Source organism: Lycium barbarum, chromosome 8 (assembly GCF_019175385.1).
Source record: "Lycium barbarum isolate Lr01 chromosome 8, ASM1917538v2, whole genome shotgun sequence".
Taxonomy (NCBI): domain Eukaryota; kingdom Viridiplantae; phylum Streptophyta; class Magnoliopsida; order Solanales; family Solanaceae; genus Lycium; species Lycium barbarum.
In genome coordinates this window covers 33076166-33088975 of record NC_083344.1, presented here as the reverse complement: position 1 = coordinate 33088975, position 12810 = coordinate 33076166, and the positions used below count along the sequence as shown (strand labels likewise).

The window sequence follows — 12810 nt, the reverse complement described above, 5'->3', positions numbered from 1 at the left end:
TCAACCGAATTCTGATAAGAGCTGAAATAGAAATCTTAGTCCAGTTAACTTACAGCAATTCCAGCCCTTGCCATGGGAAATGGAAAATGGCTATTCATCATTTCCTCTCCTGACGCAGGCAGATGCACACGTCAAGCACATAATTGCTACCTTGCTGCTTTCATTAGATTTTGTCGTGACACATTTTTCCTTAAAATGAGCCTTCGAATGACATCCATTCAGGTTTTGAATTTTCCCCCTTCTCTTTTCAAGTTTAAATAGCATGATAGCTAAAACTTTCTGTAAGACTGAAGAATGTTCGGTTGCACTCACTATGAATCTTCCTCAAAATATAATCTCCCTCTTTAATATTGTGTAACTAATAATAATTACGGGGAAGTACAAGGCATTGCGGGGACAGTAAGTAATGTATCATTCCAAGTTTTTAACTATTAATACTACCATCATAAGCAACACTGAGACCAACAGTGTAAGAGTGCACAATATTTCAAGCCTAAGGATGTTTGCTTACGGGAGAAGCCCTAAGTTCCGAAGAAACAACAGGCAGAACGCAAGCAACATAAGAAGAGCGTTATTTCATGCTTGTCTCATTTCGGCATCAATTGGTATGCAGAACTAATGCGCAGATATTCATCGTCCTTAAAGGTGCTGTTACAATTTTTCAATAGAAGATTTTGTCAGTACTTGTCGATAATCGGAAAACCAAAGCAGCAGAAACAACATTTCCAATCTAGAATAATCATATATCAAGTCCGACCATGCATCCAAGGGTGTGGTCTAGCGGTTAATGAAGTGCGAAAATAATGAAGATCAGAGTTCAAATAATAGTAAAGACAACAAAGTGCTAGATAATTTCTTCCCATCTGCCTAAACCTCGCCGGCTGAAGTTATTTGATACGTGTGCTAGTGGGAGGACACCAACCGTTATCTAAGAAAATCAAATCCAGCCACCGAGCATAAGCACATTCCCCCAACCAGGATGTAAATTATTTATCTGCCTTACTGAGTGAAGGGCGTCAATTTGAATAGAAACTACTCGAGTAAACCAAGCAATTAACGTCATTCTCAACCCCTTCTATATGTATCCAACTGTCCCAAAGTTCTGCATTTGAAAACCAAAACAGGGCCAAGCTGTTAATAACTACTGATTAAGATCAATCCATTCACAAACAAAACACTGCTTCTACACTTAACAATTGTCCGGAAAGAGAATGTGATAGGGAGTCTAGTGCAATACTAAAATATGTAAATTACCAAATACTACCATGTGGTTGCCCTAATCCTTCAGTTCCTGGCATTACTAAAACAACTAATAGAATCCTGAAAATGAATGCACTTGGCCATGTAAACCTCAGCAGATTCTCAAATTTCAGATATGGATTTCTACTGGAAATAACTTTCACTTGTCTCAATAAAATGAATCCCGTGTGCTATTCACAGTATAGAGTTCCTACAGCAATCTATACTGATGCATATCCTTTTCTTATCCCTTGGCCATCAGTAACACATTCGAGAAATTTATGAAACACATGTTCTTTTTGTGCTCTAATGAATATCTAATGACAACCGAAGAAATGCAGCTGGTAAGTTAATTACAAAATCAATGTCAAACATACTGGGTACTGTAATTACAAAGCTTCCCCATGCTCTGTCCTATCCTTTAAAGCGAGAATACTATTCATTTGATTGCCTTTTTCTATATGGTCATCATCCATCAAGCAATAGAATAAACAAATAAATAGAGTTTAATTGATGTATTAGAGTTAGTCTACTATTGATTGGTTATTTTCTTAGTCAGGCCATCAGGGCATCACCTGTTAGTTATTAGTCTTGATGTGGATGTCCTTCCACACTAGTTCGAGTACTCAAATTTTGCAAGTTCGTCATAGCTCTTGTCCCTGCAGAGCAAAGAGCTGCCTGCCCACCACTCCTAAAAGGAAAAATTACCCTCCAAAAAGGAAGATATTCAGAAAGTACAGGAGAAATTTCTCAATAGAGCAGACAGATGCTGTATTTCACTGTGACAGTAAGGAGGAGACATTGTAGAAACATGTTTTGTGCACGTAAGCGCCAAGTTGTTAATATACAAATCGCAAGCTGAAAGAACAAAAGCTTCAAAATAACGAAAGGAAGTACTACTTTTGGTTCCAGCAAGCTGCAAATAGGATGGACTCCTTCAGCCAAACAAGAAACTCCGATTGTAGTGTACTGCATCAACTGTTATATCCATAAACATGAGATCAAACTGTACAATGAGTTCGTAACTTATACTTGGATTTATGCATAGAAGCTGCTTGATATGTGAAATTCTCTATCCATCTTCCTGAACAAGTAATGTGTCCGGAGTAGTTTCAGAAATGCGCTTGGGTCCATGCTTTAAGAAAATATATAAGGTAACAACTCAGCGAATGCACTTTGTACCTTGACAAATAAATAACCAAATTGCAAACAACACAAGACATACTGCAGCATCAATGGCAAGGACAATGCGTACTTGGCGGCACCACCTCCTTTGCAAGTTTAGAGAGCCGGATCTACTCCTCCTCAACCCAAACTCCTTCGGTGGAGGAACTGTTGCACCTTCATTATTCGGATCAATCTCTCTTCCTGAATCTCGTTCTGTAGATTTGCGGTGCTCCTCCAACTCAATACCTCTCATGGAAATTGCATGATCCTTCATTTTCTTCTTGTCTTGTCTAGTAGGCTTGGCTAATAGAGGGGCTCTTCCACCCTCTATTTGTGCATTCACATTGTTATATGGCGAAACACAAGTGCCACCGTGCCCAGTGTCATTACGAGATACATGCTCCAAGGAAGTAATCAAATGCCGAATAACAGGAACTAGTTGTTCTTGTAAACAGAGTGAATTCAGATTTGAGATACTCCGTCCGGAACCCTTTTTAGACACCTTTCCGAATTCATCCCTCAATTGTTCTAGAAACCGAAGAACTTCAGCGTTACCAAGACCCTCATCAGCAATAGCAAAACAAACATAGCCCTCTTCCATCAAGAACCCAAAAGTCTTTTTAGCCATGGTGTGGAAGTAGCATTTATGATAAGGAGGTGTCCTTTGCAAGCACAATAAAGCCAAGTCCTCAATCTCATCATCACCGCCATTAAATGAATACAGAATTTGACCCCCCTTTGATACTGAGCAATAGTATACTGCTTTGTGGATTCTACCCATCTAGACAAACACAAAAATAAAGTAATTCAACTAAATCCTAGTGAAAAGTGTAATCAAGGACTAAAAAGGTCAGCATTTTTTTGGCAGAAACTAAGCAATCCAGATTTGGCAAGAAAATTCTTCAAAAAACAGAGAAAGAAGGAGAAATTGGAAATACCAAAACATGCCCTCACTCTGCTAAGTCAAGAATGAAGTCGCTCATATCAGATTAATGATGTTGCAGGTAGAAACACACATCAATAAAAGTCTCAAACACTAAAATTGCAATCTTGGAGGGAAAAAAAAAATCAAAGCAAGAAACTACATGGGTCAATCGAAGTTTACCTGTTTGAGGTTCTCAAAATGGTTGGACCAGTCTGAGAAACAGTCCAAGTCAATGTGTAGTAGGATAATTCTACTGTTTTTTCCTCTTTAGGAATATATAAGCAGTGCTTAATCATGTAATTAAGGAGATGATGATCACAATTTGACCCCTTCAATTCCCCGCAATTGACCAAAAGTTTTTTAAAAAAAAGAGAAATGTTGGACCTACCAGTAGCAGTAATTACTGTATCTACTTGATTGCCATTCTCACAACCACCACTGCTATATTTTTAATTTACTCCAGCATTTAGCCTCTACAAATTTATCCAAAATAATTGAGTTTTTAGTCTATTGAGAAGATATTTTTTTCTTTTTTTTAAATTTACCCTTAACATATTTTTAATTTAATGAACAAATTTAATGCTTGCTATTGTTTTAAAACCCCTCTTAATTAAGGGTATTTTAGTCAATACACCTCTTAATTTTAAAAGTAAGTGAATTTCTTAATTTATGTGTCCAAGTTTAAAACCTCAATAATTTTGGACAGGAGGGTTTGTGTTTAGTTTCTTTTTTTTTGCACGGATTGCCCTTCTTTTGGGGTGATCTTTAAATTTTGCCCCTCATATTTGTGGTCTTTAAATTTTGCCCTTCACTTGGATACCTGAGGTTCTGGGTTCGAACCCCCGCTCAGGCATAAAATAAAAAAATAATTTCGCAAGGCAGGGCTGGGGGGAGTGTATGCCGGATCCAACATAAAGTCCTTAAGGAAAAACTAAAGTTATGCCGGAGGGGGCATAACTTTTCCTCAAGGCATAGTTTAGTTATGCCTTATGAGGCAAAACTTTTCCTTAACGAACTATGCCTTATGCGACAAACTTTTAATTAAGGCATAACCAAAAGTATGTCCCATAAGGCAGAACTTTTTCTTAAGGTATAGACTTTGCCTTATAAGGCAAACTTTTAGTTATGCCTTAAGGGAAAATTCCGCCTTATGTGACATACTATAAAAGTTTACCCATTAAAAGTATGCCCCCACCGGCATAAACTTGTGAAGGAATTACCAAAGTTATGCCGGACCCGGCATACTTATGCCAAGTCTGCCCATAAGACATAAGCATGCCAGGTCCGGCATAAGTTTGGTAATTCCTTAACAAGTTTATGCCGGTGGGGGCATACTTTTAATGGACAAACTTTTATGCCGGACCCGGCATAAACTTGTGAAGGAATTACCAAAGTTATGTCGGACCCAGCATACTTATGCCAAGTCTGCCCATAAGGCATAAGTATGTCGGGTCCGGCATAACTTTGACAATTCCTTCACAAGTGTAGTACGAAATTTAAACTCTGCCTTGCGATTTTTTTTTAAAATTTTGACTGTGTGGGGGTTCGAACCTGGAATCCATAGGGTTTAGCCGAAGGGCAAAATTTAAAGATTTTAAATATGAGGGACAAAATTTAAAGACCACCCCAAAAGAAGGGCAATTCTGCAATTGCCCGTTTAGTTTTGAAACCCATAGAGTATCCATAACAGAAAAATTGATGTGGAATACGCAACACATAAATTGAGATATATCTTGATGAAATTTTAAAAGAGAATAAACAAATACAAAGTAAAAAATATATTATACCTCCTAATATTATTTTACAAGACGTTATTCTATGGAGATAACGATAATTAAAAAATAGATCAATAGTAAAAGATGTTGGTTTAAAGTACACCATCTGTTATATTTTATATGAACTTGCAACTATTTAGAATCAATATTTCAAAAGGTAGGAATTATGTAGCAAAGTTACTCAATTTTGTGTTGTATCAATAAAATCACTTAACTTTAATTTTTTTTCTCTTATAAAATCACTCATGTCATAAAAAAATATGACATTGCAAAATAAATTAATTGTATGTCATGTTCAGGGACTCCATAAATAAAATAAAATTAAAGAAGACTCTGCCCAAAATCTATCAATCCGTTTGCCTATTGCGACGCATGCAGAATCTCTCTGGCTACAGATTTGGGACTATTTGGTGGGAAATTCCTCTCAACTCGATCGCCCGCGTAATTACATTACCCAATTTTGATTTACATTTCAAAGAGTACATGTATAATAATGTATTGGGAAATTTTACGTTCAAGATAAATAAATAGGATGTTGTTCCCACTATCCCAATTTATTTTGTACTTTTGACCTTGATTGTTAGTTTATTAGATGTATTTTTGAACTAAATCGAATTAGATTAACATTTTTTAAAATATACCCAATAAGGTTTGTTGTTATAAATGATTTCATTAGGGATAAAATAAAAAAGTTTAAATTTAAATTGTTATTAAATCATGATTTTGATTTGTGGGTTGGATATAAGATGTGAGTCTTCCTTAATTTTATTTACCGAAAATGGCCTAAAATACCCTCGAACTATTAGAATTGGTACAAAAATATCCTCCATCCACCTTTGAGCCCCCAAATAACCCTAACGTCCACCTATGGGGTCTAATATACCCCTATCGTCCACCTATGGGGTTTAATATACACTTATTTTTAATAGCTCCATCTCATTTATGACATGTCAGCATTTAATTAGTTACCCCATATAATTAACTAATGTAATTAAATTTAAACTATGTTAACCGGATCCCAACCCTCCTACCCGAAAAACCCAACCCGCCCCAAATTAAATAAGGCTAAAAACGAAGCAATTTTATCAAATTATCACTTATTTATGTTGGAAACAGTAAAAATTACAGTTCGCTAATGCTTAATTCAAGCACTAATACCAGGCTGCATAATAGTTTATCCACTGTTCGCTCAGTTATTCTCATCCAGCTAATAACCCTCATATAACCTTCTAAAAGGAAAAGTAATTTAATAAAAACCAAAAGAAAAGGAAAAAATAGTTAAAATTAGCAAAAAAATAAAATCAGTATGCAATAATTGATGGGTAACCATTTCCTTTCGCACTTACCAGGAAATACTTATGGTATGCTTGGGCGGGGCTAGTTTGTCAAGTAGGTGGGTTGGTATCCGGTCAACATAGTTTAAAATTAATTAGATTAGTTAATTATAAGGGGTAACCAATTAAATGTTGTCATGTCACGTCATAAATGAGATGGGAGTAGGGGTGTTCACGTTTTGGTTAAAAACCGATCCAAATCGAAAATCAAAACCAAACCGATAGAATAAACTGATATTTACTTGGGTTAGGTTTGGTTTGGTTTTGAATTTTTAAAAACCGATAATATTTAGTTTGGTTTTGATTTTACTAAAAGCAAACCGAAGAAAAATACGAACCGAACCGACAAATTTTAGACATAATTTTTATAATTATATATATACAATATATTAATTTTTGTAATACTTTTAAATAATTTATATAATTTTTAAGCAAAAGTTTATTTTATCTATAATAGGCTAATGAACTTTACACCTTAAGCCGATTTTAAAAAGGAAATCTATAAATTCAAACTCATTTATTCAAAGAAATAACTATATGAGATTTACCTAGATTTATCGTTTGTATTTCTTATAAAATGTATTCACTTAATTTAAATCATAAATCCTAAGACATTTTATCCATAATGCAAGAAATTATAGCTACCACAATAAAAGGGTAATAATGAATTATAAGTTGGCAAAAGGAAAGAAAATTCTCTCATAATCGTAGGAAAAAAACATGAAAGAGAGAAATACCGTTAATTTCTTAAAAATCGAAAAATCGAGTCAAACCGACTATAACCAAACCGATGGTTATGTATTATATTTGGTTTGGTTTGGTTTTGATAATTTTTAAACCGACTAGATTAGTTTGGTTTTGGTTTTAACCCAAAACCGACCCATGAACACCCCTAGATGTGACTGTTAGAAATAAGGGTATATTAGACCACATGGAGGGCAGGGGTATATTAGACCCCATAGGTGGACGACAGGGGTATTTGAGGGCTCAAAGGTGGATGAAGAGTATTTTTATACCAATTCTAATAGTTCGAGGGAATTTTAGGCCCTTTTCCGTTTTATTTATTTATGGGGTTTATGTCTACATGACATAAAAAATAAATTTATTTTATCATGTCATATTCTCTTTATGACATGAGTGATTCTATAAGAGAAAAGACATAAGTTAAGTGATTTTATTGGTTCAAAATAAAATTGAATCACTTTGCTACATAATTCCTCATAGTTGAGTGACCTTTTGAGATATTTATTCCGATTGAGCCACAAATCTGACAATTTCACCCTCTCATTCCTAGACCCATTATTCTTTTTAGGACGAAGTTTTTTACAAGCTTGTTTTAGTTCTATGTTCTTTTTACAAGAGATTTTCACTTTTATACATTAGAGATTTGAAAACATCATTTTTTCTATTCAATTTATAAGTGGCCATAAGATCATTTCCTTCATTTTCTTATCTATAAACATCCTCTTATCCATTTCCCTACCTCATCTCCCAAAATTGAAAAATATAAAATAAAAAGGAAAACCTAGCAACAAGGACTTAACAACCATAGAGAAATAACAAGAGTAACACCAGCTACATTTTCTGGCCAAGTCTATAATTAAAAAAACTACAAGGACATTCTCATGTTCCCAAAAATATAATAACAAGAAATTTGGTCAAACTAACTAAGCTCAATTTTCTGCGAGTTCGACGAGTGTTACGGTTCACTTTTATGCGAGGCATAAAAGCTACTTCGAATTTGTGGACTCTTTTTGGATTTATTGTTTTTTAGAGTCGCTACCTAATTTATAAGGGAAATTTGGAAAACCAAGTTAAAAGGATTTATTCAAACAAGAGAAAAATCTTTTTTAAACCAGAGTTCGAGGTAAGGGTTCTAGTGATTCCTCAGGAAGGCGTTAAGACACCCCGATATTAAGAATCCGTAGAATACGGTTGACCTTCGAGCTTCAACGTGTGATTTGTAATTATTTGCTTAAATGGATTTAAAATCTTGTATATCTCGTCACGACATATCATAAAATACTTTGGCAAAAATCTCTTTATTTGAAGATAGAAAGAGTTGAATTCCTTTTGAAAATGTATATAAGGTTTGAAGAGTCATTTCATTTTCGGACCAAAACCCACCCAAGATTTCTGTTAAGTAGAGTTCAATTTGAATTTGGTCCAAATGTCACCTTATAAGTTTTTATGGAAAAGCTTTGTATATATCCCTTTTATAAAAATGTCATGGGGTTTATACAAGTAAATAGCATCTCTTTTTAATTACAAATTATTTATCCATTCTAATTATTCTTGAAGGTCAACCATACTATATTTTGAACCCTTTCTTCAAACGACAGTCCAAATGAAATTCCCTTTGTTTGTTAGCTTAAGGTGGGCTTGGCCTAAAAGTGTTTAAAAAAAATCCCTTAAGCTATTTTTGAGTAATTGAAGCCCATTTTCAACAAACACTTGTTGTCATTTTGAAAGAAGAAAAGGTGAAATTTTTCTCAAAATTGTCCAAACTGTTTTCAATTTCCAGTTTCTGAAATTTCCAGTTAAGAAAAGCGTTAATTTTTAAAGAACAATACATACTCCACTGTTTCAGTTTTGTAAAAGGAAAAATTATAAACTCATTTCTTTGTTCCGACTCTTGAAAATATAATCATTTATATTTTGTTGGGTATCGCTTTTGAAATAGTAATGGGTTCCTATTCGTTCTAACGATATCACGCATCGTTTGTCTAATTCGTCTAAGTCTAACCACTTGGGTTCCAATATTCACAAATGTTCATACAACGTATACATATACATAATATAGAAAGAGAAAGTGAGGCTGGTGGGCCTACCGAGCCCACCAGTTAACCATTTTCATCCATGGTTGGGCCTTCAAACTTTCGGACTCGATCAAAGAAAAGAGTTGTTGGGCTTCAGGCCTAACAATTGTTGCTGATGCAATCTTGGCCCAACTGGCCCCCACGGCTGTGTATTCCATGCAAGGAAAGGCAGAGGGGAAAAAGAGGAATATGGTTAGAGAACATCTTTCAGTTGTATATCTACATATATCAGAATGTATATCGCTAAAGATAGGCCCAAACAGATTCAGCGAAAACCAGAAAAATGCGATAGAAAGCCCCACAGTTAAATAAAGCAAACATAGGCCCAAATAAATTATAAAATTGAGACGTAATTGATTATTTACTAAATTAATTGAATTTCTTGATTTAACGGAGTAAAATATTTATCAACTGACTATTAATAGTTTTTAAACAATTAATTGATAATTATTTCCACTATTTTAAATTAAAATCCTGATGAATATGTTTAAAAATTCTTAAAAAATATATCAAATATACAAGATAATCTACAATGATATATTTGATGCTATTTTGCCAAATGAAATGGCAGAATGTCACCGAAATAATTTTGTAAAATCCTTTTCAACTTGTAAAAATGTATATTCTGCTCCATCTGTGATTCAAGAACTCCAAATAATCAAATAAAATTATTGGATGGCAAAAATTAGGTGTCAACAACGAGTCCTTATCAGTTTGAACAAAGTTACAACTAAACATTGTTGAACTGATAAATTTCGATCTCTGAGCAAATTATAATAATTTTCAAACTGATACTTAAATATAACTAAAGACCAGTGAACATTAAAGGGAAGATAAGCAGTAATAAAATGGAAAGCCTGAGAGTTGTGTGGAAATTTTCTATTTAGAAGCCACCGCTGTTAAATTGTAAACTTTATATATTATTTTTTTTTCTTTAACTTTTGTACTAAATAATGTTCCAATTCTCTTTATTATGTTTACTAAATTATCTAATTATAGCATCATCAATCAAATCAATAATGGTGCATTCTCTTACACGCTTCATCTATCAACTAGTTACTATTACTACTATTTATCTACTACTAATATATAGGGGAAGATAAATATAAGTAAATAAGTAAAATATTTCGTAATCTAAAACTATTAACTAAATTAATCTACAATATATAGTCTATATTTAGGGTATATGTATGATTTTATACCATAAATAAAAAAATGTTGCTATGAATAAAAGGCTAATAATAAGGAGTTTCCTATATTAGTGATAACCAAATTAAATACATATTAAAACACATTTATTACTTTTCTAAACATCCCAATATACCCAGCTAACATTTTAATCCATAAAATAGTATACTACTGTTTATATGATATATATTATACAATTCCTTGAACAAGTATATATATTCTTGTGCTTATATATTACGTATATTTCACTATTATATACTATATATAATATTATTTTTATGTATATTAACTAGTATATACTATATATAAAATAATTTCTTATGTATAGTAAACAAAAAGTATTATATATATATATATATATATATATATATATATATATATATATATATATATATATATATATATATATATATATATAGATGACCACATACATTATTGTATATATTAGGCATATATTATTTATTATATTAAATATATAAAAATATAAAAATTTATTTGAGTTAATTTTCCTATTTCATGGAAGGGAGAGAAAAAAATTGAATAATTAATATGTGGTGGCAGAAAGGAAGTCAAGTTTTATGGGATGAGGTGTCAATTATTAATTAAGATCCTATTTTAGTGGTAATCCATAAGTATATATATATATATATATATATATATATATATATATATTGTATATTTTATATGTTATTGTAGAGTATAATTAGGCACATAGAGTAATATATGAATATATTAGGTATATCGTGATATTATATACTATATACAAAAATAATATTATTATATTATATACTATATATAATATACAAACTTAAATATACTAATTTCTACTATTATATTCACAAATATTTTGTTATCATCTTTTCAGTTATATATACCAATTTGAATATACCATATACTTAAGGTATATTTTCATGTACATTTCTCATACCATATTTCCATATACCATATCTTTTCATGTACTTTTTTTAATATTAATCTATTCAAATAATTTCTTTTAGTCACAAAAATATAATTGAATCATCATCAAGTGAAATTAAAAAAAGAAGAATCAAAAGGAGGAAACGAAAGAAAAAAAGTCTTTTTAAAACGGTAGATGGAATATGGGATTTGACGTTGATTTTGTTATGTTTATTTGGAAAATTACATTCTAATGATTTTGAAATAAAGAGAAAGTAAAAAGTGGATATGCATTAATGGTAGTAACTCCTAAGATTAAGTATTATTAATATTTTTGGAATGTAAAAAGTTGTATTTTTGTAATTAAGAAGTTAAAATTTTGAATAAGTTGTATTAATGTAATTTTTTGAAAGTAGTTGTAATCTTTTTAATTACCATTTGAAAAAGTTGTATTTATGTGACTTTTCCATATACTTGCATGAGGTCCTAAACTCATGATACAAAAATAGATAAATTTAACTAAAATACATACTTATGTCGCATTTTAATTTCTATTGCATAATTAATTTAACCTAGTAACACGTTAATCATGTCTTGTTGGTAGTCTTCATAATTATTAAAGTTTCTTAGTCATATAATTGAATAATTTTTAAAGAATAAATTATTTATGATGAAGGAAGTTTGGAAGGAAAATTAGCAAATACAAAGGGACACAAGATTCAATATTCACTAAAGAAGCAAAACTTTGGAGGTTTAAAACAAATAAAGGGTGTGTTTGGTATGAAGGAAACTATTTTTCAAAAAATGTTTTTCAATTTTTTCATGTTTGGTTGGTCAAAATTTTTGAAAAATATTTTTTAGGAAATTAAGTTCCTTAAAATGAGGAAAATGACTTTTCTAGTAAAAGTAGGAAAATCAAGTTCGACAAATGGCTTCCACATTCATTGTGCCCTCCCCACCTTCCAATAAACCTAATTTTCACACACCACCACCACACCTACACCCCCACACCAACCTCCACCTCCCATAGTACTTGTTTAGGCTATATACATATGATTTTAGCATAACATTTTTTGCGTACGTACAAAAGACAAAAAAATAAGTGAGAAACACACTTATTTCTCTTTTTCTTCATACCGAACACACAACAAAGAGAAGAATATGGGGTACTAATTAGTAAGGCTTAATAAATGCTTTGATTGGAAATGAAACCGTGGCTCCAAAGTTGCAAGAATTTTATCAAATTAAAATGTATAATACTTCCCCGGTTCAAAATAAGTGTTCACTTAGCCTTCCCTTACGAAAACACTAACTCCTATAAACAAAATAAATATTTTGACTAAACTATCCTTAATTAACAATTCTTGCCTATTTACTGCCTTGAGTAAATAGTGGCAAATCTGAAAAAATAAAATTAATTCCTTTTTGATTATGTAAGTGGACACTTATTTTGAACCAAAATAAAA

General features: G+C 32.0%; 1 protein-coding gene across 5 annotated transcripts; it reads right to left on the bottom strand.

Annotated features, from left to right (window-relative positions):
• Nucleotides 1–710: 710 nt before the first annotated feature.
• Nucleotides 711–3761, bottom strand: LOC132606103 (phytolongin Phyl1.1-like). Of its 5 annotated transcripts, none has more exons than XM_060319443.1 (4): nt 3512–3761; nt 2465–3187; nt 1815–2374; nt 711–1102 (listed from the first exon to the last, which is right to left on the bottom strand). In XM_060319443.1, exons 2-3 carry the CDS (start codon nt 3185–3187, stop codon nt 2312–2314), a joined length of 786 nt encoding a protein of 261 aa, XP_060175426.1. In that variant the 5' UTR covers nt 3512–3761; the 3' UTR covers nt 711–1102; nt 1815–2311. The 5 variants fall into 5 exon arrangements, with proteins under 5 accessions (XP_060175426.1, XP_060175424.1, XP_060175425.1 ...); XM_060319441.1 differs by having other exon boundaries at nt 1815–1948; nt 2140–3187; nt 3512–3758; XM_060319442.1 differs by having other exon boundaries at nt 1815–1930; nt 2140–3187; nt 3512–3758.
• Between the last annotated feature and the right edge of the window lie 9049 nt (nt 3762–12810).